The 27281-nt window shown below is 46.5% G+C and overlaps 1 protein-coding gene across 1 annotated transcript in view; it reads left to right on the forward strand.

Moving 5' to 3' along the window:
* The first annotated feature begins 361 nt into the window (after positions 1-361).
* Positions 362-27281, forward strand: part of ARK2C (arkadia (RNF111) C-terminal like ring finger ubiquitin ligase 2C) — a 91694-nt gene continuing 64774 nt past the window's right edge. Inside the window, exon 1 of the mRNA XM_067545632.1 lies at positions 362-663. Within this exon, the coding sequence (XP_067401733.1) occupies positions 450-663 (214 nt within the window). The 5' untranslated portion in view covers positions 362-449. The remainder of the gene's footprint in view (positions 664-27281) is intronic.

Consider the following 27281-nt stretch of genomic DNA (forward strand, 5'->3'; position numbering starts at 1 on the left):
TGTGCCTGCACATATTTCTGGGGCGGGGATGGGGGGGGGATAGGGTTGGTAGGGTGGATAGCAGTGTGGGCAGCCTATCCCCTGGGGCTGGGGGAGGGGGGTCGGTGGGTGTGAGATCCCAGCCTTCCAGACCCTGGCCCCCCCCCCCCCCCCCCCCCCCCCCAATAATGTGCTTCCACCTCCTTGTTCGGAGGCTGTGTAGCCAGCAGGACCCAGGGCAGGCTCCAGCCCAGCCCCAGCTGCCCCTGATTGGGTCTCCTGCCTGTCACAGAGCCCCAGCGAGCTGGAGATCATCATCATCATCATCATACTAAAAAAAAAAAAATAAAGGAAGCAAAGAAAACCCCAGCCAGCGAGAGAGCCAGCCAGCCCCTACCCCACGGCCTGCCTCCCATTGGCTGCCCTTCCCTTTGTGTGCCAGGCAGCTGCAGTCCCAGCTCCACATTTGAATGTATAGAGGGGAGTGGAAGGGACCCTTTCCATGGGCCATCTGCCTGCCCGCCAGCCGCCCGCCGCCGCCGCCGCCCCGCTCCCACCTCCAGCCGCCGCCGCCGAGCCGCGCCACAAAGGGCCCGCCGCCGCCGCCGCCCGCCGCCGGCAGGATGGTGCTGGTGCACGTCGGCTACCTCGTTCTTCCAGTCTTCGGCTCTGTGCGCAACAGAGGTATCGCTTTCGCCTTCCCTTCCCTTCCCTTCCCGGGCTGGCTGGCGGGGCTTTCCCCAGGCACGAGCCTTTCCCCTTTGCGGGGTCCCCCCTCCCCTGCACCCCCCTTTTTTTTTTTTTGCAGATGGGGCTGGAGGAGGAGGGTGGGGGGCGGGCGGCAAGGCAGCGGAGCTCCGGTGCTCCTCCGCCCGTGATCGCACCCTCCGAGCCCGCTCCGCTCCCCCGGCTGCGGGCGGCGAGGAGCCCGGGGCGGGGGAGCCCAGCCTGGATCTGCTCCGTCCAGGGGGGGGGCTCAACAATTAAATTAAACCGGGGCCGGGAGAGGGGGGGGGGGATTTTTTTTTCTTTTTAATCCGGTGCGCTCCGTGGGTCGGGTTTTGATGTTGTGGTGCTGGCGTGTGTGTGTGTGTGTGTGTTTCACCACTGAGTTGTGCTGCTGTTGTTATTTATTTACAAGCGGAGATCTCGCCATCGCTTCTCCCTTCCCTCCCCCACTCTCTTGTGAGCCGAGAGCACATTTCCCCCCTTCTCCTCACCCCCGTTTTGTTTTTCCGCCTGTCCCTGGCTGGTTTTTTTCTTGTGCTGGACTAACGTAGCTGTGGAATTAGCAGAGCGTTTTTAGGGTGCTTTTATTCCCCCCTCTCCCCGGTAATTTGTCCTCCTCTTTTGGGATTCCAAGTCATGTTGGTTCTGGAGAGCAGCGCCATCAAGCCACAGCCACCCCTCTGCTCCATGGGCCGCTGAGTGCTCAGAGCCATGTCTCACAAAAGCAGCCTGATGATTATTTTCCCCAGGTATTTTATAGGGGATGTGTCTGGCCATTGCATATTTTTACCACCTTCTCTCCTTCCCGTCCAGCCCACAATCTGCTACAGACAATGGGTTTGCACCTTCTCCCACCCCTTTTCTCCCTCACCCCTTCCATTTTCTTTCTATCCAAATCCGGATGCGTTTAGATTTATGGTTATTTCTAAAGCAGCCTCTCTCTCTCCTTACGTTTCTTTCCCTGGAAATGTTTCCCCAGCCTGACCCTCCATCCCCTTTGTTGGCCTATGGTTGGTCAAGTCCTTATAGTTTTATTTATATATAAAATAAATTCCCTCTTAAAGATGATGCACTGCCACCATTGAGATCTTGATCATTGGGGACCCAATCAAAGATGGATTAAAATCTAGCATAATTAGATGCCTCGGTCCAGATTCTGATCTCCGTTTACACTGCTATAAATCCAAAGTGACTCCAGTGATTTTAATGCACCGATGGTTTCAGATGCATTGATTTATCCCAGTGTAACTGAGATAAGAATTTGGTCTACCTTTCCTGCTGCTGCCCAACTGCTTTACAATTTATTTCCCTTTACTGTATGTGTACATACGACCTAGGGTGAACATAGTGGCATTGTTAACTACAGTCTCTATTGTGATGATGGGATGATGACATTTTGCATTTATCAAATCTTTTGTTTTTTTTCTTCATTGTGTAGCACAGTGAATGGTCAACTTGCTGCTGTGTGCTGTAGCCCTCTGCCTCTGCATTTAGCTGTATTGTGACACCCCTCTCTTAATCATTTCCTGTATCCATCCGAGGAAGGCATTGATATTTAAGCTGCAGTATCCCCTCTCTATGGGCTGCCTGTCAATTAAAAAAAAAAAAAAAGAGGCTTAGATTGATGAGATTTCACTGTAACATTATTTTTTCCCTCCCCCTCATCTGTGCAATTATCCTTATTATTTGAGAATGTCTAGGATTTTTTTTATTATATACTAGGCATACATTAAAAATAATTAAGACTGATGTTAAGCCCCAAAGTATAATTATCCTGATTAAATCATTATCATCATTAATTCCACTGATTTTTTAATACTATTACAGGATGCAATTTAATGTTTTCAAATTCAAATTAGTTTTAGTTGAGGGGGAGGGGTTCCCTGCCTCTCCCCTCCATAATTTACATTTCATTTTGAGTTCTTTCATTTTACTTAAAACTGAACATAACGCACAGAGAAACTGGAAAGGGGCTGATGCTATTTGTCCATAAAAATGAACCGACCATAAAAGACCTTGTGACAGAGGATACTAATGCTTAAACCTGAAGTCCTAAACCACAATCTTCTTGTAAAACTATTAGACAGACTGTAAGCTTAAATCTGCTCTTTTTAGTGTCATTGTAGTAGTATAGAAAACAGGCCATTTCAGAATAGCTATAGATGATAACAGCCATTTTTGTATCTTCATCTTGTTTAGCTAAGTACATTGCACTGTAAATTCCTGTTAAGTGGATTCATTTTGCTTTAGTTGGTGGATGCAGTATCTTTTGGGGTTTTTCTAGTTATTTAGATAACCATTCGTTTGCTATCTAGAATGTCTTTATGACTAAACAAAGTACAGTCAATCATAGGCAAACAAATAAAATCTGCAATTAAATTTGCCTTGATTCCAAAAAAAAGCCTTTGAAAAATAGCAGAGAATAAGATTGGTGACTAATTGGGGACACTAAGCATATGAATGTCTGAATATTCCTCCACCCTGAGTGTTAACAAGGATTATTCGAAGGCTTTGTAAAACAAAGGGGTACTGCATCTTTGTACATTAAATATCTCACACACTCTTGGCCAAAATTATACCACTTTCAACAGCTGGCCTCCATCTGTTTCTTTGAAAGCTGAAACATCCAGTATATACAATTGCCTGTTACAGAAATGATCTAAACCCTTTATTTAGAGTGTGTAAATTGGACAGAAACATTTGATCAATTAACACAGCTCCGAAGAAGCATATTAAATGGCAATTTTAATTAATTTATTTTTAAAAAAGGGAGCGACTACTGGCAAAATGGTTTTCCATTAAACAAGGATAACATTTTCTGCTGTGCTAAATTACTTCCTGCTCTTATTTTGTGGGTAATTTTCTGTATCAAATATCCTTTGGTTGTGTATCTTCACCTTTTTTCTTGTACTAAAACTAAAGCATGGTCTGTATTTTTTTACATTACCTAGTTTCTGATGTAAATCTCTCTGTAGAGACATACCCTGCTGAAATGTAATGTGCTGTAGCCTATACATCTGCTCATTGTACGCTGCTTTTGTTCTGTTGCCCTTCCATAGCATGGTGGGCCTTGCCTTTTTGTATTGTGTGCATGATGACATTGTTACACACAGTTCCACTAATACTAATATACAATCTCTCAATAAAGAAACTAGTTTTCCTATATTAACCTAGTGTGCTTTTTCTATTGCTGTTTTCCCATTTATTGTCGATCCTGCTGTTTAGATTTTTTCTCCCTTGCTTTCCCCATTGTAAGGTTTGAGTGAATTAATTTTTCAGTACCACAGATATGGGGATCTTTAATATTTTCTATCCCATATCTTTATCCAGCATTAGTCTGTGTATATCTACTGTATAGATACACATCCTGTATTATCACTGTGCCTATCTATAGTCCTGTTTTACTCCAGAATGGCAAAAAAATAAGTGTATAAACACACCCACACTCATTAATATCAGAAGAGATTATAAAGAGCCTCCTGTTTACTGCAGTCTGATTACAAGGTTACACACTGGTCATAATATCAGTCCAGTAAAGAGAGGTGCAATGCCAAGATGGGTGAGGGAAAGAGACATTTTTATATGGCTGGCTTTATTAGCAAGAAGTAAATGAATCTGACAAAATATTTTCCCCCTCCTTTTTATAACCCTGCCCTTTTGAACATGACTGTCCTGCCCACCATCTGGTAGTAGAGGAGTCTTCAGTGCCTAGATACTGTGATGACTGGCACACTATAAATACCTTAGATAGACAGCTGGGGATCTAGATTAGTAAATGTGTCCAAGATGCTAAGGTTATAACTACACTTCCTGCTTGAAGTATAGTATGAAAACCTGAAGTCCACTCTTTTGAATATCTGATTTGATTAACAAGTTAAACGTTGATTTAGAAACCAAAGTAATTAAACATGCACTTTAAAATGTATGTAAGCACATAGAAAATTTGAATTAGCTCAGTTCCTTAGTCAGCAGGGAGGGTTTACTGCAGATGCTATGAAATAATAATGCAGATTACCCATCTTTGACCCATTAAGAGGACTATTTCCCAGACTTGTAGGAGGGCATTATTACATAATACATTTAAAATCGATTGCATGGTGGTACTTGGGTGCCACTACAAGAGACTAACTTTAAGTAAAATCAGGGCTTCCAAAAACATTTTTTTGCACTAATTGCATTTCAAAAGAAGATGGAGAAATTCAGGGTTGGGTTATTTTTCTTTAAAATAGAGCAAAAATTCAACAGTTATGCCCATCAAAATTTCAGTGAAAGACAAGTAACCTTACATTTGCCCTGTCGAAAAAGGCACGTTAGAAACAAACACAATCAAGTGATTTTAAAGGAAGCCACGCTACGTAAATGGTCATCATTTGAAGAGAGACATCATTTTACAAGGCATTGCCTTTTCACTTTCTTCTAGCTATATCCTGAGTTTTTTCCTCCTCCATATTCCTTTTCCATGTATCTTAGTAATTGTTTGGCCATCATGTTCCTCCTGTATGACCACACACAATATATTTCTCTGCTCCCCCTTCTGGTTGTACTGTATGCTCTGGCCCTTTGTTCTCTGCTGCAGCCTATTCCAGATTTGAGCTTAGCTGTTTGTTGTGACACATGTACACGTACACATATGTAAGCAGGGAGGCTGTGCTTTTTTTAGCTTGCATGAAGGGAGACATGCATGCCTGTTGGGGTTGATCATTCTATTACATGATTTTTTTTTTCCCCACATGGTACAATTACATTTTGTTTATGGTTTCAGAAAGTAAAAAAGGGAAAAAAAAAAAAACCAACCAGCAAACCCCTCCAAATCCTACATTTCCATCCCTTCCTAAGCTGAAATATGCAAGCAGCTGTCCCTTTGTTACAGAAAGTGGTTTCATCATAACAAGCCACAAGTTCTTATTTTGCAAATTAAGCTAATATAGATAAAATTGTCTGGTCAATACATTTTGAGGATATTCTAGTAATCTAATAATACAGAAAGCTGCTGGGTTAATGGGAGCTCATGCCAAGCAATTTATCATCTGCATCATGTTTTGACTTGCTTTCTTGTTAGAAACACATTCTTATGAGAGACAATATTTCTGCCATCCCCCCACACACTTTACTAGCAAGCAACCACAAGATTGCCATAGTTCATAATTCATCTAATGCATCCACAGTGTAATTATTAATGCCTTTGACACTGTAATTCAGAAAAGACATCTGGACACAAGAAAGTCATCTTTTTTATTTCAGTAGCACAGATGGGGAAAAGTGGAGGCAAGTAAAGAGCTATTGCTGCTGTGGTGTGGAAGGACACACAATGGTTTCTTGAAAGTGTATGTTTCTCTCAGACGCCAGCATGCATTAATGGGGTGCTTTAAATAATGTCTTTCTATAAGAGGGTGAATGATTATCCTGAATATGGACATAAGTGGGCCGGATTCTTACGTGTGCTAAAGTGCCTTTACACTACTTTGGCAGCTTTAAAAGAGTGGTAAATAGTTTACACTCACGTTAAGCCCCTTTATGCTGCCAGAGAAGAGTCAATAAGAATCAGGTCCATCTGACCCCCCTCTCCTAAAACACAAGATGAGGTTCTTGTCTTATTACAATCTGTTCTGGGTTTTTTTTGTTTCAGAAATAAACATACTGGGCCAAAGTCTACTCTTATTTGCTGCAGCATAAATCTGGAACAGATCCAGCAAAGTTTAATGAAGTGAGTCTGGATTTATGCTGCAAAAAGCGGAATCGGGCCCATTTAAGTGTAACGTTAAAAAAAACTAACGAGCCCACTTCCAAATTAAAAAGCAAAAGAAACCAAAGACAAAATGGGCTTGTGAGAGGCATGGGGTAAAATCCAACCCATGGCCTAATCCCACAACTGTGGGTCAAGTGATTAGGGTTCAATTCCGCCAGGTGCTGCTGAGTAACTCTTGGAGAGTGCTGAGTGCCCTGCACTCGCATGGATTTCAGGGAGCTATGGATCCTCATAATCAGGCCTCTTTGATTTAGCTTTCTAAAAGTGGATTTAGCTGCCTAATTTTAGGCACTACATTTGAAGACGATAGGCTTAGTGGCTATGAAACTTAAACATCCACATCAGATAGGCCAAGATTATATTAGTAAACGCCATTCCTTAATAAGTATTAGTTCTTGTAATGTTAACAAAGCCCAATGCATTGCACCAAACGTATCATTTCGCTGCAAAATCTGCTTTTGTGCATAAGAATCTCTCAGTGCCTGTGTGGTCCCTGTTGGACTGTATGTGGTGTTACTCTGCTTAGCTGCATATTAGCTGACTACAGCATTTGGCTATCTGCAGCAAATCAAGGCCTGAATCTTGCTCTTTTCTGAATCCTCAATCACCCTAGCGAGTGAATAGCATCATCGTGAGATTTTTGTCCATTCAGCAATATTTTGGGCGGCCGTGCCTTTATAGCACATAGGGCAAAACGTAAGACAAAAGGAGTCAGTGGGAGCAAACGGCCCCCTCCCTTAAACTCCCCATGTGTCTCACATGAAAACATTCACTGCCAAGAAGGACATGCAAAACATTGAGGGCCAACTCATTCCACCTTTGAGGGAAAGACTGGGAAACGCACTCCTTTTAGCTAAATGCTGTGGTAGGGCGACAGTGAGTCAACACACCACAGTTGTCCCACTTCTGCACTGGCTTTTTCAAGCCACCTTTGTGTGCTTGGGGCTCTCTGATTTTAGGGGATCTGGGGAGCCAGGGGGGAGAGGATCTGCAAAGTGCCACTCTCCTCCACAGTCGGCTTTTTCCCCAGTCTACAATAATGTTGATCCTGCTACCTTATCTTGCACAGATTCCCATTCCCTGTTGTCAGCACCACCTCCTGAGGGAGTTTCGGGGGTCCAGGGATGAGCAGAGAGGCGCTGGGCCTCCGGGCACATGCCCTGGTCCTCTGTAGATGAGCTGGATCTCAGAACACCCGGAGGCAGGGAGGACCACACCCTCTGAACACACAACCTAGAGGAGGCCGAGTTTCCCACCTCATTTTGACCTTCCTATGGTTTTTCTCTGGGAGGGAAATGTCTGGGCCTAACTGTGGACAAGGAGCATACAGCTGTATGGAGGTCTGACAGGCCTCACTCCACTTACGTGCGTATTCCGGGGACAGCCCCCTGGCAAGACACGTCAGCAGAGTTCACGCTGTATTATTCGGCTGAACCGCAGTTTAACGGAGTCTGCGCCGTAGCCTCTGGCAGAAAACAAGTTTACGATGTTTTTCTTCTGATGCGTGGTGGCACTTGCCCCAGCCAACTAGTCTTACGGCTCTAGATCCTCAAACTGGGGTCAGTGGGAGCTAGGGCTTCTCAGCATCTTTGAAAACCAGGCCAAAAAACCCTTACCACTCCTGTTAACTAAACACAGCCTGACTCCAGTAAAGCCCCAGCTCTGGTTTCGGTCACCCTGGTTAAAGCAACCCCATTGACTTCAGTCATGAAGGATCCGTTCTGTCCTCAGCTATGCGTGTTCTTGGGGGTGGTTGTCTGCATATATCTGGGGGCTGAATTAGGTTTATGTGACTTCACTGGGAGGTGGCACCTGCAACATTGGGATGAGAATCTGACCCAGTTTGTTGGGGGGAAGATAGTCCCTCGGGCAGAAGGAAATAAGCCAGAGCCTACTTGTGATTGCTGAGATATATCTGCTGTGCTGTACATACAGCTGAGGATTACCAGACTTCCTCCCAAAGATCAACTGTTTCTGAAATTGCACTAAGTGGGTCTCCACAGGGAAAGTGCTGAGCCTTGGGACGTCCCACGTGTCTGCAGATGCTTTGCCAAAAAATGGCTAAGAAAAGCCAACTAAACTGACGTTTGGATGCCAAGGCTGATCCTGTTCGGTGTAACTCTGTTGACTCCAATGGAGTTACGCCTGGGAATAAGAGCAGAATCCGGCCCTATCTGCTCATTCCTGTGGTCTGTACACAGTCCGCTGTAGTCTGGTTAAATTCCCACTATAGCCAATGGACCCACTCCTTCTCTTCTCTATGGCAGCTTTGTGTGGCGCTGCATGGGTAATGGACCCCTAAAGAGTAGCCAGCCTTAGGGAGACCCTCATGTAGGGTGATGCCCTGGTGATGTAGAGCTGGTGTCTAGGAGAAAAGAGGGTGGGGCTGTGCTATCAAGCCACTCTAACTTATACAGGGCAGCTGCAAAGCCAGCCCAGAACTGGAACAGTACAAAGGTAGCCTAAACTCATCTTTCCAAACCCCCGGCTCCCCTGAAGTTGTGCTGTGTGCTCCTTGGGTGCTGCTGCAGACCGAGGCCACTCTCAACGGGAATTTTGCTCCAAAAGGACTGCAAGATTGGGCCTGAAATAATAAACGTAATGGAGTAGCAATAGGTGATGGCTCATAAGGACGTCATTTGATTTAGATTTACCTTTGCTCACATAGCAAAGTTTGCTGTCACTCCACATCATACCAATCAGCGTGCAATTACTGGGAGTCTTGACATTTGCAGCACTCTCCAGGTATTAGTCCTGCTATTAATGACCAGTCTTCTCTGGGTCGGGCTGTATGTGTATGTATGACGGCTACACGGGCCAGATTCTGACCTCAGGTACCTCCATGTAAATCTAGACCTCACTAATATGAATGGCACCACTCTGAGTTTACACCACTGTCACTAAGATCAGACCCTTGAGACAATCTTGGAATGAACCTGTCAGAACCACGGGGGCTGGCGTTTGGGTTTAGACGGGCTGCCCGGTCCTGGAGTCCTTACTTAAGCTATTGGCGTTCTTTCGTTTTGTCTTCTCACCCATCATGAAAGGTGAATCACTTTCTTGAACGAGCAGGCTCCAGCCGTTTACCATGCTCATGCCCTTTTGGCAAAGTCTCACGTCTAAGTCAAGTGCCATTTGCTGGGGAGATTTTGCTGGAATGCTAAGAGCCAATTTATTAAACCAGGTTTCCCCAAAACAGCTAAGAACACGTTTTTGCCAAGCCACTGTGCGCAGTTTAATAAGGGCCGTAATTCAAGGATCCATCCCATAGACACGTTACAGGACAGTGACTGGTGCTCCAAATAACCATCTGGGCTGTTGAAACTGCCCTAGAACCATCCCTTCTAAGCGGCCTGAATGCTGCCAGTCTGCCTCCTTAATAATAAGGTGCGTGTCTCAATAGCGATAGACGATAGTGTCAGTGAAAGGTGCCAAAGAATGCCGCAGGACAGCACCATGGGCTGGCCTGCTGGTGCGGCGGGATAAACTCTCAGGGCCAAAGGAGTACTTTAGGGTACATCTAAGCTGCAACCAAAGACCCAGCAGCAGCGAGACTCAGAGGCCGGGGCCATGGACTCAGGTTTGTAGGGCTCTAAATAGCAGTGTAGCTATCTGGGCTCGGGGGTCTCAGACCTGAGCAGGCACATCCACACTGTTATTTGTAGCTCTGTAGCACAAGCCTGAGTCAGTTGACCCAGGCTCTGAGACAAGCTGCCCTGGCTGGGTTTTGGTTTGGTTTTTGCAGTGTAGACAGACCCTGATTCACCTCCCATCTTTGACTTTTGTGCGATGGCTGCCATTTGTCAGGGAACTGGAATGAGAGCGACTAACTCATTTCCCATTGGCCACCGAACAGCCATCAGCTGATAGTAACACCTTTCGATTAGTAATCACCTGGGCTAGTTGCCAACAGGTGACCCGGAGGAGAAAGACTCTGTAGTTCATTACCAAGTCCATGAGCCATCCTGCTCCCTATGGAGCTATATTTTCTTTTACTCTAAACAGATCAGTTCAAAGCGTTCCCGAAGGCATTATAAAATACACTTTGCAGTTCATGCTGCTCGGATCTTCAAGTATTGCCTTCCCAAGTCTGTGTTCAAGCGTTCTCTAGGGAAATCTTGCTATGGACGTGAAGAATGCAGAATGCTGGCCCCCCATACTTTTCCAGTTGTGTTGCCATGTCATTCTGGTTTCCCCTACTCGACCGAGCCTTTAGGGGATATTGCATTTAAATATCCATCCCAGAGCACTATGCATTTATAGTCCATTCTGATACGCGGGGCTTTGGTACTGAATATGCTTGGACATTAAAATAATTAAAAGTAGAAGGTTCCTTATTTCCTGGGGGACTTTTGAAATGCAGATACTATGCTGAGCCAGACTTGGAAAAGATATCCCCTTCTCACTCGGGAAGTCTAAGTAGGGAGATCCCACTAGAAATATGTGAACAGCAATCCATGATGTATGAAGTGTTGTCGCCAGGTCTATGCCTGGGTATGTGCTTCAGCGTCTCACAGTCTGATGACTTCAGAAATATTGAAGTCCACAGATTCATTCATCAGCACCCTAAAGTTTGCTGCTTAAACAAACAAGCCCCTGTTTATTTCTTAGCCATTATTTTCTGTTTGGTGTCAAAGGTGGATTCAATGCTGAGCTGGCTTGACAAGTATGCCTAAGGAAGCCCTCAGTTTATCCACACAACATGTACAGCCTGAGATGCCCCTACTTTCGTACCAGTGGGCTTCACGTTGAGCTGGTGGGGCAAGGAGGAGTTCTGTTTCCCGACCCGTTCAGCCATTCCTGATTGCTTTATTAGTGTTGATCTGCCCTTCATTAGTCAGTCCAGCAGTCAGAACTTTCTCTGTACTAATTTAATTTTAAAATAATGTCTTTAGCATCCCTGGAAAGCAAAACATGTCCTCTGTTTTCATAGAGACTCCTGCACCTCCTGCTACGCCAATAGCTTCTTGTCTGCTCCATAGTGCTCCACTGAGCTAGGGGTGCTCAACTATGCACCCCAGGCAGTCCATGGAGTTCACAGTGTGACCTACAGTCATCCCTCCCAGGTGCAGCCCATGGAGACTACAAGTCCCAGCATGCCATGCTCCAAACTGATCCCAGTGGAGGTTGCTTGTACAAGATGGAGCATACTGGGATCTGCAGTCCTCAGTGCTAGCTGTAGTCTTTTAGCAAGTGGCAAAGGAAGCCCCGAGCTGAGCTCAGGTTGGCTGTCACTGGTGTAAAACTCTTATAATACGTGTTTTTTTGCAGGAAGGCCCTGTGCACCTTCTCTCTGACGGTGCTAAACGCCCCCAGCCGGGCTCCTTGCATGAATCAGGGATTTTGAATCAAACGATTAACCCTGTCCTGTGACTGCCCTAGTGCTCTTAGTGATCGTGTCCTCCCCTGCCTGCCTGCAGGACCACAAGTAACACAGCATTGCCAACTCTTCTGCTCTTTACTGGGCGTCCCGCAATATTTGGGTGTTTTCCTAGATGCCCCAGCGCCCGGGCTCAGGTGATTGGGTAAGAAGCTCAGCTTTCATTTGAATAAAATTACATTTCTAGCCCTCGTGGTTGTGGGGACAAGCCTGAAAACGTGACCCGAGTGCCCCCGGAAGCCTCAAAAACTGGAAGCCAAATAAAAAGAACCCGCAGTTTATCATTATTATTTTTTTAAACTCTTACAATCTTTAAGCCAGTCTCAGAAATTTGGGGGGGAGGGGATGCTGACACGTGACTTTTCAATGTCTTGGGCTGGCCATACTGAGGCCAGGTTCAAAGCTGGCAAACAGTGGGAATCGGGCTGTGAGTTCCTCTAACCCTACTGGTAACGCGTGGGTCAGATAGAGAGGTCTGGCAGTGAGTTTGCTCCTCCACCCCCTGGTTCTGTTCCTGGGACAAAGGAGTGTTCTGCGTGTGGCAGAGCCTGCCTGAGACATGCATCCCCCTAAAGCAGAATGGTTCAAAGCAGTTTCTAGCTTTGTGTGTGCTTAATTGCTTGCTCTGCGCATTCCCACATCGGAGACCCCGATTTAATTCCCGCTCGCTGTAGTTTGCTCCTTGATCTTCTAAGAGGGAGGCAGAGCACTCAGGCCCTTCAGGGATCATTAAAACTTCCCCTCCAAAACAGACAAACACACAACAATCACGGCTGAGCCTTGTCAGCCCCAGCTACACAGCTCTTTATCAGGGCATAGACTCCAATTCTGCAATGAGCTTGGCGTGAAATCAAGCAGGTGGTGCACGGCACAGGAGTTCCCAGGATTGGAGTTGATCTGGAGATAGGCAGAAACAATCTCCGTTCCCCAGAAGCACCTCACCCCAGATCCACAAAGGGACTCAGATGTTGCAGTGGTCGGTCTTGCGGTGCCTAACTTTTAGGCACCCAGTGGAATTCACACACTCTGAGTTAGGCACCCAAGCCCCCCCATATAATACTCGAGAGAGACAGATACCTGAAAATGGGATCCACAAAGCCAGCAGACCGGGTGGGAAATTGGCTAAGCTAGCCCATAGCAGGTGTATCCAAACCCTCCCCCCTCCGAGAGTTAGGCACCTCTGTCTGCTTTGGATCCACAGGTGGGATTTGGACTCCTCTGGGGTCAGGCATCTAAGCTGTTACTTGCAAGAACAGCATTGGCGCAGCCCTAACAGTCTGGGCTAGGTGGTGAGGAAAAAAACCTTCCATGTAACCTTCAGCACCGGGGTGAGGGCTCTCACGCAGGAGATGGGGAGTCAATTGCCCATATGGTCTGAGGAGACAAGCTTTGAACCTGGGTTTCCTACCTTTTAACTGGCTGCCCTAACCACTGCGCTATGGGACACGCTGAGCTCTAGGGGGACAATACCCTTAGGCCCGTCTGTCTGCTCCCTGGTGACTCTCTTCCATGTTCGCAGGACCTTTTTCCCAGCATGCCTTTCTGGGTGCTGGCCCCTCACATTTTGCAGACATAACAGCTGCAGCCCTAAAGTGGCCATTTTGTCGCCTGATTTAGATCCCTCTGTCTCAGCTGGTAAGTGTTCCTATCGCCTGTCATATTTTCCCTTCCTAACGTCTAAGGCTGTAGCGCAGTCTCCCATGAAGAGCAGGTAGTACTTAGCCTTCACCTGCTGTAGTCATTAGTTCTGTGGTGCGAATTGTTTCTTGTTATGTTTCCAATAACCAAGAACTAACCATGTCCCACCCATCTAAAAACTTTTATTTTGGATTAAAAGGAAACAGCAGCAAGAAAGAACACAAGTAAATACTTTAGGGGAGAGCACGGTGTGTGTGTCGCTGGTAACAGGCTGAGACCAGACAGAATTCAAGGGGCAGTGCACAGCGCACAAGGCACCCGCAGTTTCAGACTGCAGAGTTACGAGTTGCGAATGGTTTTGCATTTCATATACCACTCCATTGCTCACTCATTTCAGTCCCACTATCAGCGAGCTGGGAGAAAATATGAAATCACTGCTGATAAAGTTTGCGGGTAAGACAAAGATTGGCCAGCCGGTGAATTATGATGAGGCCATGTCACTGGCTCAGAGGGGTCTGGACCATGCTGTGTGACACCGCCCACCCCCCAGCCTTTACAGTGTGATAATGCCCGACTCCCACCCCTGCAGCGTCACACTGCCCAACCGTGCCCCCCCCCGCACAGTGTGACACCAGATAAGCTGGGTGTAATCAAACAACATGTGTTTTAATACAACCAAATGCAAGAGCAGACATCTAGGAACCAAGAATGAGGGTCACACCTACAGGATAGGGGTCTGCATCCTGGAAAGCAGTGACACTGAAAAGGAGTCAGGAGACAAGTAAACACGCGCTTCCAGTGTGATTATGCCTACAAGCGCTAATGCGTTAATGTCTTAAATGGGAATATTGAGCAGGATTAGGGATGTGGTATTCCCTATGTCTGTGGCATTGTGAGACTGTTATGGGAACACCATGTCCAGTTCCAGTGTCCATATTTTAAAAAGGATTTAGAGAAGGTTACAAGAATTTTTCAGTGTCTGGAAAAGACACCTTGCAATGGAAGACTTGAGGAGCTCCATCTATTTCATTTATTGAAGAGAAGGTTAAGAGGTGATTTGATCATGGTCTGTAAGTACCTGCTCAGGACAATGGTTTCTGATACCATTGCTCTTTTCAGTCTAGCAGAGAAAGACAGAACAAGATCCAGTGGGTGAGAGCTGAACCTAGCAAAATTCCAACTGGATATAAGGTGCAAAATGTTGACGGTGAGGGTAATTAAGCCATGGGACAGCTTCCCAAAGCATGGAGTGGATATTTCATCACCTGGAGTCTTTAAATCCAGAGTGGATGGCTTTCTAAAAGGTATTGTCTAGTTCAACTGCAAATTAAGGGCTTGAGGCAGGAATTACTTGGAGAATTTATATGGCCTGTGTTATACAGGAAGTCAGATTGAGTGATCCTAATGGTCCGTTCTGGCCTTCATATGTAGGACAATTGTTTTAGGAAAGAATAACAAAGCTAGTGTACAAGGCTATATCCTTGAGAAGGCACCCAAATGGGGGAGAAAGATGGGTTGCTGACGACAGAGATCCAGCCTGTCACTAAAGCATAGAATGACCACTGCCATAAGTACATTACGTAACAATGAGTATTGGGGAGAGGGATATAAAGGGTACCCTACCAGTCAGTTTGTATGAAGCAGCACTTAGTGGTCTGAATGTGGGACTGACAGCCGAGAACCCCTGACTTCCCATAATACTTCTGCCACCGACTTGCAGTGTGGCCTTGGGCAAATCACTTGAGCCCAATATTTAGAATGCTGATGCTAATGTTTGCATGGTGCTATGTGCCTTGGGGTGCATCGGGGGTATAGGGACACACCTCAGTAGCTGTGCATACGCATCTCAGACTTCTTGCGCACTGCTCATTGGGGGGTTGTGCATGCAGAAACTGGACATGCACAAAGGAGTGTGGGCACTTCAACAGGTGCACTTTCGAAAATGTTGGGCCTTTCTCTCTCTGCCCATTTCTCCTCGTGTAAAATGGGGCGAATGATCCTTCCTTCCCTATGCGCTGGGTTATCATGAGGATTGGCTCATGGTCATGCAGCACCTGCAGGAGCTGTCTGCAGGTGCTCATCACCATAAGTGCCAACCTCAGGGCAGACTGTCAAAAAGCAGGGCAGAGACCCCCAGACTGGTGATCTGTTCTATAACTAGATTCCACCACCCAAGTAACAAATGTGAACTCCTGAAGCAGTAGATCAGTCTTACCCTGGAGTCACAGACAGTTCCCTGGGGCACACCAGCTTATCTTACCACCCAGGAAAGCTGGACTTAGCCATAGTTGGTTGCCATACGCCAAAGATCACAAAAGATTCAGGCTGCTCCCCGTCCCAAGAGACCAGTCACTTATCCCAGGTCAATTTGCATCTCAGATATCACCCAAAGACAACGCTTGTAGCCAATCCTATAGTAAACTAACAAGGATTTATTAACCAGGAAAAAAAATGAGAGAGTTAATTACAGGTTAAAGCAGGTGACACATATACACAGATGAGTTACAGTCTATGGTTCTGAAAGGTGACATAGTCGTCAGTACTGAATGTCTTTTAGGGTTAACCCAGGATGACCCAGGGATCCCTGCTTCTCTTTCATAGCTCCAGCCCTATGAGAGTTCAAACAGCAAAAGAGAGAGAAAAAAAATGTTCTTGCGTCCCTGTTTTATCCTCTCCTCCCAGCATTCAAGCTGAGGGGATGGACTTTCTTGCGGGTAGCAGCTTCATGGGTGTGAGAGGGCCATTAACCAAGTCTTTGTATTGTGATGTTCCACAATGGCCCATTTAGTTTTGATAGTTATTTTTGATGGCAATGGGCTGTTCCTCCGACTGGGTTCACAGGTTCAGAGGTGGCGTTTTTACAGTGATAAAGCAAAACTTTCATGCCTTTTATAGCACGGGATACAGACATTACAAGTGAAATTAAGGCAGGCAGCAACTTACAAGCATTCTGATACACTGCACACATTCTTACAAGTCTAACATCTTTCTTGACCAACACTAATATACAGGTGAGCTGGTTTCCAGCTATGAATTTGTCAGTGCTCAGCTGACGCCTCCTGGCAAGAGCTGGCACCTGGTCTGCCAGTGTCACAGTTGTATTAACCAATGTAATGGCAACACACTGGCCTCCTTTCTTCTCAGTTACATCCATGCATGGGCAGCAGGGAACATAAGCCACGCGTGTGGAATTTTAGTTAGTCCAGAATGGTGTGTAGATGCCCTGGTGCTCAGAGACCTCATCTGCATTTCATCCACTGCAGCCTGACTGGTTGTAGGCTGTTCAGGGGCCGTACAAAGCAGACTGAGGGCTTGTCTACGTGGTGGGAGAATGTGTGCTTTGAGGGGGAGTTGATTTCAAAAGCACACTAACGTGTTGCACATTAATTGGTCCGGATAGACCCAGCTGGGGTGCTTTAGCGTAGTGCTGTTTGAAACAGACCATCAGGATCTACGCAGGTCAATTAATGCTCAGCACAGGAGCACACTTTAGACATCACACCGCTGAAAAGCGCTGTACCACACTGGGTAGACAAGCCAGAGTTAGGCTGGCTTTTCATTCCGCAGACCTGGTTGTTGCCTTACAAAAAGAGCCTGTGCTCCAAGACATGGGCAAAGCTTAACTCTGTGAGCTTGAGACCAGAGAGGAAGGACGATCCAGCGGTTAGGGTGCTAGCACAATTCCTTGCTCTGCCGCAAGCTTTGCTCTATTCCTTGTGTGTAAAATGGGGAGCATCGTACTTCACCTCACAGGGGTGTTGTGAGGGTCAATACACCAAGGATTGTTGAGTCCTTGGGTACTCTGTAATGGGGCCCATATGAGTCCCATCGATGGGTAGTTTGGATTTAGTTAGAGATGGGCCTGAGCTGTAAAATCTGATCTGGATTCAAACCATGGGAGTTACCAGGTCTGGATTCAAACGAGGGGAGTTACCAGGTCTGTCTCTAGTTTTACTCAGGCAAGTTTTACCCTAAATTATGTCCTTGCCATACCTCTTGACTTTGACATAGGGCTAGATTCTGTCCTCCCTTACAGCACCCATCCAGAGTTGCGCCACTGAAGTCAAGGCCAATAAAGTTACTCTGGATTTACACCCCTGTAACTAGGAGCAGAATGTGGGCCTGGCATTTCTTCCTCCTTGTGCTGTGCTGCTTAAGAAGCCATTTTTGGCAGTCAAAACAACTGTAAATCAGAGACTGGGGCCTGCCCCGGGAAGCAGAGCTACACAAACCTAAGCGGAATCGCCCGGATTTGCAAACTGACGTGTGCGTTTTGTGCATACACATTGTATAGCGTGGGCCTATCTGCTCAGGATGAATTTAAAGGCATTTATCTATTCTGAAGGCCCCTCCGATAGGGAGAGTGGGAGGCAAAACGAGAGCATCTTTGTTGATAAGAACTGCCAGCCCTGCAGGAATCAAGTTCATTAGACTCTGATATGGAAAGGCCATTTGACTATTCACTCAAATGCACTGCTGAATTTGATGAGCTGTGGCATCTGCTTCGGTTGGGATGAATTTTGACAAACAGCTTCCTTGTGTGGCTAATGCACAAGCTCCTTCTATCAGCTTCCCAAGGAAATCCAGGGTTTCATTTATCTCCTCTCGGTGAATAGCCTTGGCCACTCCAAGTGGGGATTTCCTGATCTTGGAGAGGCAAAAAACCACCAAGCTTAGATCACTATTTTCTAGCAGAACCACCTTTGAATTTTGTGGGTGCTCCCAGTGATTTCTTGGTTAGCAGGTCATGATTTTCCTTTTGGCCCATTAACTTTGACCAAGCAGCAAGCAGTTGCTATTTTCCCTCAGAGGGTCCAGAGGAAACCACCAAGGTGTCACAGCGTTATTGTCAGTGCAAACAGTGACGTCGTCTAGGTTTTTTGGGGGTGTTTTTGGTTATCGTTTTGGACTGGCAAAATACATTCTGAAAGAAGGCAAATACATTCTGAAAGAAGAAAGCTGAGCAGTGGTCACAGTATCTGAGATTTGGCTTATTCCTTTTATTCTTAGCACTTGGATGTTAAAGGGGCCTCGATTCGTACTCCACATTTGCACCCACCATTGCTTGCAAGCACAAGTTGGTTCAAGTAGGCACCGCTGTGTCATGGGTACAGGAATATTTTTAAGGGCCCAGGTTGTGCCTGAGCCCCGTGCAAAGGCACAAAGGAAGGGAAAAGGGCCAGGATTTGGAAAAAAACAACCATCCTTGAGCTCCGCTGAGCGCAAGGTTTTGCTTTTTGCTGGCACCTATATTAAAGCTAGCTATAGCAACAGGGGCAGGGAGATCTAGGAAGGAGGTGGGGTCATGACTTCAGGCCAGGCCAGCAGAACTGGCCATGCTCAGAGCAGAGGGCATGCTGCAACCTCTAATAAGAGCATGTCTTCACGGCCGTCTGCAGAGCTAGCCCTGGTGATCAGCACCTTGGTGTGAGAACCCAGGTTAGTTTAGCCCAGGCATGAGCAGCCACCCTGCAAAACCCTAGCCACCCTCACTGGTGCTGTGCATCCCCTGCGGGTGATGCTAGGACTTCTGGGGGCACGTCTCGTCGTTCTTTGCGCTGCAGTAAACTGAACTTCTCTATGAATTGTGGGAGAACGTGTCTGTCCTTCTCGGCAGACGAGGGGAATTGCGGGAAAGCACTGGAGGACTCTCAGCCCTTGAGTGATTTGGCCTGCGTCCAAACGGGCGGACTACCAGCCTGAATAAAAGTGGCACCTGGGCTGTAACTCAGAGCCCCAGCTGGGACGGCTAGCCCAGGGTGAAAGCCCCAGCTAACTGGGTGAGAGGTTTTTGTGTGCGGACTGCAGAGGTGTTAGGGGAACACCCCAAGTTAGCTCTGCGGTGAAGACTGACCCTAGCAGGGTGGTGGTGCTGCACTTCCTGGGAACTCCTGGCAGCATTGTGCCTGCCTGCCTGCCACCTGGAGCGCTTCTGCGGCTCCACTGCAGGTCTGAGCCTCCCCGGCACAACAGAGCCCTTAGAGGACGCAGTGACTTCCCTGCTTATTTGCATCTGCGTTTTACATTTATTTGCTTGCTGGCTCAGAACTGGAGGGGGGTGGGGGGGAGAGAATTAGAGGCGTGTTTGTAAAGGCCCATCTCTTGCGGGGAAACTGAAGGTTTACCGTCAGCTAAAGAAATAGCTACTTTGGAGGGTGGAGGAGGGGAAGAAAGAAAAGAAAAAGCACTCACTCGCGCTGCAGCCCAAGGCACCCGGTTCTAGTTAGCACTAAATTTAACTTGCACAAGCTTTAGGCGTGTAGTGTGAGGCCGCACATCCACTCACTCCTGCTTCCTTCTCTCCAGCCACGTGAAATGCCGGTGAAAAAGTAAAATACAATCAGCCTCCCGTTACCTGGAGAGGGAAGACGGTGTTTAGATTGGATCACTGGACTCAGGTGGAAGGAGACCTACGATTCTGCTCTAGGCTTGTTGTGTCAGCTTGGGCAAGTCGCTGCCCCTCTGTGCCCTCACTGCCCCATTTCTGCAGGATGGAAATAATACTTAGCGCAGCCATCCCCGGGAAAAGTGATAGTTGCTTAAAAATTTTTATCATAGTTTTTCCTCAGCTTCTTCCTACGGATGATGGGGAGTTCCTAGGATACTACAAATAGTGAGGTCAAGTTATTTAGTTCTCTGCGGTGAGTTATGAAAAGCAATTACTGCATGTACTTCCCAGGGTTATTGTGAAAGGGAATTCACTCATGCTTTAAAAAGGGTTTGACATCTGTCCTCCCATTCTGCTGTCCTTCCGTCTGTCCATCTCATCGCTGTGCTTGTGATGGAAAGTGGCATTTGAAAGAAAGAAAGAAAGAAAGAAAGAAAGAAGCCAAGTGCTTCCCCTTCCCTGTGTAGCTTTTGAGATGAAGAAAAACTACCTCTGTGTGGGGCCCATCTCTCGTAGGCATATCTCATGAGTGGCTGCACCTTCACCACTCACCAGTCTTGTATGGGCGGTGGGCGATAATTTTAAATAGGAGCTACCTGTGAAGCCTAAACTGCACCAAGAAGTGATCATGAAAATGAGCCAGGGCTCCTAAAAAAAGCTATCGAAATTCAGTATCAGAAAACCAGGCATCCGATTCTAATCTCGGTGCCACCAGCATCAATCCTGAATGACCGTCGGCTCCGGATTTATGCTGTCATAAGTGAGATCCGAATCCGACCCTAGACATTTTTAAAAAAACACTAAAAACCTGTTTCAGATCAGCTGTGGTCTAAAAGTGCTTTCATGTTTACAAGAGCGTGGAGAGGCAGCGTTCCAATCTTAAAGAACACCAGCTTGCACGCAGTCCCCCCCTGCCAGATGCTGCACCATTGGTGTTACGTGACCCCAGGAGTCCGAGTGAGAGCCTTCTCACACTCTGGAAGAACCTGCAGGTAATCAGGGCGCCAGCACTTCGGAAGGTATGTCCGTCAAAGTCCGTGAGCAACCAGCGATGTCCACATCCACTGAGCTGCAAACATTATAGCTCCGCTTCGCCTGGCAGAAAAGGAGCGGTGAAATCCATGCAGATCCCTCTCCCTCTTGTTGTTAAATCCACATTTCTTTTCTTTTTTTTTTTTTTTTAGCTTGGCCTTTAATAGAAATCGCTCTTAATTTCATTTATAAATTCACTTATAATAAGCGTTCATTAGTCATCGCCGTGATGAGCTGAGGCAAGAAATTTGTAATTGACATCAGAAGGGAGATCCAGGGACAGCTAGAACCATGAGAAATGGTTTCATTCTATGCTAGAATTACAGCGGTTGGTGTATGGGGTTGTACGAAGTATAATTTGCTTCGGCTGCTCAGGGGATGAGTGATGATTTGATATATTTAGCAGAAAATCACAGCATTTCTTAATCATGAATGGTGTTACATTCCCTGCAAACTGCAGTATTATGAATCACTGGTCTATAAACATCTCAACTCCAGCATGCTGCTTTTCGTTACCATGCTGGTGAAACCTAAAGGGTTTAGCTTCTGTCACCCTTGCCATGCCTGGGCAGTACCTTATTCCATGATTAGGCTCCTTGAAGCCAACATGATCACTCACAGCAGGGCCAGGTTCCATGCAGTGTGAGTAAAGGTGGCAGAATCACGCTCAGTGTGTACTAGGCTTGACCACGGCCAAAGCGAAGCATGCTTCTCTCCCACTGAGATCTATGGGAGCTGATGGGTGTTCTGCACCATTCAGGATCCTGTGTTGCCGAAGCTGCGCCATTCGAGTCAATGGGATTTTCGCCTGTAACTTTGTCAGAGGGAGCAGGGGTCCACTCTGAAGGAGCAGGCCATGGCTGACCTCTCTCAAAAACTGGCTGCTTTCGCTCAGTTGATGGTGGGAGAAAGGGCATGCAGCGCACTGGGACCAACGCAGAGGTCCTTATCGCATACAGCAGTTATTGATGATAGCCCACCAATCTCCAGGATCCAAGATAAGGAGAGGGTTTGTGTGCGGGGTAGTGGTAGCAGGCAACCGTGTGCAATTTACAGATAGTGAAAGAAAGGGATCTCTGATGGGTCCAGCGCATGGCAGAAGTCAAAGCCTCTTAGTCTTTCAGCTGCCAGTTTATGGAGCCATGTCATGTGAGGTGTGGGGCTTTCAAAAGACATAAAACTTTTCAGTTCTGAGAGAATTGTGTTGGTCCTGCCCTCTCTACCTGGTCCTCTATAACTGCAGGAAGATTTTGTTTGCTCCTGAAATCCTTTAAAAATGATCATTCTTTAAAGGTCACCTGTGAATGAAGGGGAAGTAAGTGACCACCGCCTTAGAGATTCAGCTCTTCTTTGGCACCACACTGGGGAGCAGTGGTGCAAAGTAACAGCGCCCCCTCCTCTGACCTGGTATGACAACCTCTAGAAAGAGAAGGTAGTTCAGCTTCCATGTCCCGGTTCAGTCTTTGCTCACTACTGAGGTCTGGCAAATAGCCCAGGTGAAGGAAGTCACAATGGTCCCTTCTGGTTTTATCATCGCTATTGAGAGTACGTGTGGTAAAGGCCCATTGTTTAATGGCACCCACTGGATGAGAACGTGATGAGCACCATAGCGAAGTGAAATCACCAGGCGAGTTTAAGGAGGCTGGATGGAATAACCCAAACTCTCTCTTGGAATTGAATAGATCAGAAGGTTTCATGTAACCATACAAAAAGTAACCAGACAGGAAACTCATTGTAAAATGCTTCTGGTCATGTCGTGGTGTTCAGAGAGCCCCTTGTGTTAAGCAAGAGAGGTGCTGAACGTGTGCTACTACGTCCTATGTTAGAGGCAGTGCAGTCTGGGGGGTTAGGGCATCAAATGGGGATATGGGTTCTGTTCTCAGAACAAAGCCCGTATTCTGGGTTCTGTTCTCAGCTCTGTCAATGGCCTGCCGGGTGGGTGTGGGTAAGTCACTCTTGGGAATGTGTTTTGAGTTCCACCACGGATGCCAAGGACTCTGTAGTGTGAGGTTTAGTACTACAGCTATCAAAAAATGTGAGCACAGGATAAGTGCCACAAATGCTCTGCCAAAAGAGGAAGGGAGAAGGGGGCATGTGTTTCATGAACAGACAATGCGCACAGAGGAAAAACAGGTGTTACTTGACCCCACAGGCAAGTTATTTCTATCAGCCTTTTCCAACACAACTGACTCAGATCAAGCGACTCCACAGTAACTGACACCCTGAACCCAGCCCTCTCATTTCATGCCTCTTTCTCCCATCGCACTGGGCAGGCGCATTTCCTTTCCTTTCCATGTTAGATACCCCAGGACAGTAATTAAAAACGCCCACAGTACTTACAGTCCTTACACAGGCAAAATTTCCACTGAAATCCAGGGGATTTTGGCTAAATGACAGTAGGAAAAGGATAGATCCATCAATCCACTAATGGCTATTGCCATTAGAGAATAGGTCCGTTAATGGCTATTAGTCAAGATGGTTGGGGATGCCACCCCATGCTCTGGGTGTCCCTAAACCTCTGGCTGCCAGAAGTTGGGGCTGGATGACAGGGGATGGATCACTCAGTTGATTGCCCTGTTCTGTTCATTCCTTCTGAAGCATGTGGTACTGGCTACTGTTGGAAGACAGGATACTGGGCTAGATGGACCATTGGTCTGACCCCGAATGATCAAACTTGTTAAGACCTTAAAATAAAATGTAGCTATTTAATCCCATAAACACTAGGTTGGCTGTTTTATTCAGCCTTCCCTGTCTTACTTGGAAACTACTGTAATACCCTGGTCTACACTTATAACTTAGATCGATATAGCTACTGTGCTATGGGGTGTGAAAATACACAGCTATGGCGCTGTAATTATGCTGCTGTAGTGCCCCCGATGTAGACATGGCCGTAGTCTGAAGTAGCACACTGTGTGCTGGACCGCAGTAGAAAATCAGATTGACCCAGCTATGGCGCTGAGGGGTGTGAAAAATCCACATCCTGGGTGACATAGAATCATAGAAGATGAGGGTTGGAAGGGACCTCAAGAGGTCATCTAGTCCAACCCCCTGCTCAAAGCAGGACCAACCACAACTAAATCATCCCAGCCAGGGCTTTGTCAAGCCGCACCTTAAAAACCCCTAACAATGGAGATTCCACCACCTCCCTAGGTAACCCATTCCAGTGCTTCACCACCCTCCTCGTGAAAAAGTTTTTCCTAATATCCAAACTAGACCTGCCCCACTGCAACTTAAGACCATTACTCCTAGTTCTGTCATCTGCCACCATTGAGAACAGCCCAGCTCCATCCTCCCTGGAACTCCCCTTCAGGTAGTTGAAGGCTGCTATCAAATCCCCCCTCACTCTTCTCTTCTGCAGACTAAACAAGCCTAGTTCCCTCAGCCTCTCCTCCAGCCCCCTAATCATTTTTGTTGCCCTGCACTAGACTCTTTCCAATTTGTCCACATCCTTTCTGTAGTGGGGAGCCCAAAACTGGACACAGTTAAGCTAGGCTAAGTCCTTGTGTAGACAGTGCTAGGCCGACGGAAGAATTCTTCCATCAACCTAGCTACCATGTCTCGGGGAGGTGGCTTACCTACAGTGAGGGGAGAACCTCTCCTGTTGGTGTAGGTAGTGTCTGCACGGAAGCGCTCCAGTGACACAGCTTTGCCCCAGGAGTGTTTCCAGTGTACATAAGCCCTGTTTGTCAAGCATAACCCTGGTGAGTGTCTGGGTACGATAACAGACCTCATCTGTAATGCAGCCTAATGTATACAGTCTGTCATCTTCCTTACTTGTGTGTGTGAATTTGCGGCTGGTGGAAGACACCAGCCTAGATGAATTCTGGGTTGGTTGGTGCAGCCCCCCGGGGGGAACAAAAGGCCTGCCCCTGCAGTGAGGGGAGGGCCCCAGATCCCACAAGTCACCTCATTATGAGAGACAAAGAATGACTGACAGCCTTGGAGAATGAACGACTCTGCTTATTCCCAAGCAGCTAGTGCATGGACCTCGTTGCGAAGGGACTGCCTTGAAACAGGCAAAGATGCTTTAGCTTCCATACCCATTCCATTCTTTGCCTCTGTGCTGAGACCGTCAGCTGGTGTGCTGGTTTCGTGGTGACCTGTCTGCTGTGAAATGAATCGAGTTCACTGATTCATTTCATGCAAGCCACTGAATCGTCCCAGGATCATAGCTACCTTTCAGGTACTACTAAGCTAAGAATTTAAGCGGAGATGCAGAAAGCTCTGTAGCTCATTACTCATCCCTACACCATCCTGGTCTGTGTTTGACTTATGCATTTAATGAATGGCCAACTACGCCTCCAAGGTGAAACATTCACTGTTCACCCCACACCTGCGAGGGGAAACATGGCAGCTGATTAACAGTGAACAGGAAAATTACTCAGCAGTTGAGACAGGAAGTGAGTATGACCCTGTTGCCAAATGAAACAGCCGTGGATATATTTAGGAAGAGAGACTGTAAGGACCAGCTTTGTAATAGGGCAGGGACACAAGGATTTACAATCTGAACTCTTACAAAAGAGCTATTAAATATTTAACGATCTGAAGTGGGCAGGACCATGGGGTCTGCAAGCTGGCACTGCAGTCACACGGGGCTCCATAATATCGTGTTGGTTCAGTACAAATTTGGAAAGAATAATGCTACCTACTGAAGCATTATTTTCTGCACCTCTTAGATGTTCCTTAGGGACCTCTCAGCCTAATCCTGAATAACTGCAGACTCACAGCATCAAGTGGTATCTCTGTTATGTATTGATATCAGGCCTGGCTTTCCTTAGAACAAACAGTTCCCTTTTACACGCTGCCTTGAAACCATAGGATGCAGCAGCCATTTCACATGAGTCTAGAAAAGGCAGCTTGTTGGTGCTATGCAGCTGGTGGTCTTTAAATTATTCCAGAATTCCGAATGTCACAGCTGTCTGTCATGTGACCTTCAGTGTGGCCCTGCTGTCATATCATTTGGTGCAGCAGTCACATTTATTTTACAAACAGCAAGGCCTTTCGGCTCTCCCAGGACTACTGAATCTAAGACCTGGACGAAGAGTGTAAATATAATATTGCCAGCTCCAAATGTTCAAAAATCACGAGTCACACCCCCAAAATCACGAGAATTGCTTCAGAACCAGGAGGTACAAGTGCTCATGCTTGTGATTTGCTTTCTGGGTTTTGAGTCTTTGCAGTTCACTTGGGCCACGTTACCAAGCTTCTCTCTGTCACCATGAGGGCCAGAAACTTATTTTTAAAACCCCCCCTGAGATTCTCATATAGTCACATGAATCTGGGAGCTGAGATTTTAAGAAAATCACCAAATAATGTAAGACTTTTCATACAGCGCTGCCAGCTCTTGCAGCTTCAGCTATCAATGTGCAATTCACATCAGACCATCTACGTAAAGAACTCCGACGTCTGCCTTTGCCATGGAAGAGGGCAAGTAGTGTTTTCTAAATGATCTCATTTGCTATGAATAATAAAATGTTTGGAGACTTAAACACACATGACTATGTAATATGGAAATGGAAATCACAGGGGGTACTGGAAAAATTTGCAACCAAATAACCCTGCATTCTATTAATTAATATGCAAATTAGAGTGAACGGATTTCCAAAGTGAAAAACTGGGACACCTGTCGCAAGACAGATGTATTCTGGCATCTTTTTGACAAACCATGAAGTACCAGGGGGTTTTCACCATAGTGTGTGGAGGGATTATTTTTTTATTAAACGGTTAAAATCAGGAGAACGAAAGAATGACAGAGAACAGAACAGAGCAAAGAGGAAATGAATGCAACCAGCCAATCACCTTTCTCGGTCAGACTCACAACTCACCTCTGAGGCTGCATTTTCTTCTTATTTTTTCCTCTCAACTGTGTGTTTTGTGGATTATTCCTGGGTTTTAAGGCGAAAGGGATCATGATGATGATCTAGTCTGACCTCCTGCATAACACAGGCCATAAAAACCTCAGCCAGTGATTCCTACAAGCTCATAATTTTTGCATCAAGCCCTTTATATTTAAGACCCAGAAAATACAGATTTATTTTTTCTTTCTACTGATGGTGAAGTCTGGGCGGGAACATACAATCATTGACATCAGAGTTAGGACAGGCTAGTGGTCCTCCACCCTATGATAGGTGCTCCAGCCCCATAGCGCCTGCATGCTCTGGCACCACGGCTGCTATTCTACTTTATTCTGACCCTTTTCTCTTTCTTTCCTATCTCTGTTATTTCCCCCCTCCCTTTCTGTAGGTTTTTAAAAAGTTTTCCATAGAGTCTCTCGTTTTGCCTTTTATTTTTATTCCTTTTTAGCTCTCTAGTTTTTTTGGCTCCCCGACTCACCCCCTCTTTCTCTCTTCCCTTGTCGCTCCCCATTGCCCCCCGTCATCAGAAAGCTA

Source organism: Emydura macquarii, unplaced genomic scaffold, assembly GCF_026122565.2.
Source record: "Emydura macquarii macquarii isolate MOO-44397 ecotype Brisbane River unplaced genomic scaffold, CSIRO-AGI_Emac_v2 contig_1045, whole genome shotgun sequence".
Taxonomy (NCBI): domain Eukaryota; kingdom Metazoa; phylum Chordata; order Testudines; family Chelidae; genus Emydura; species Emydura macquarii.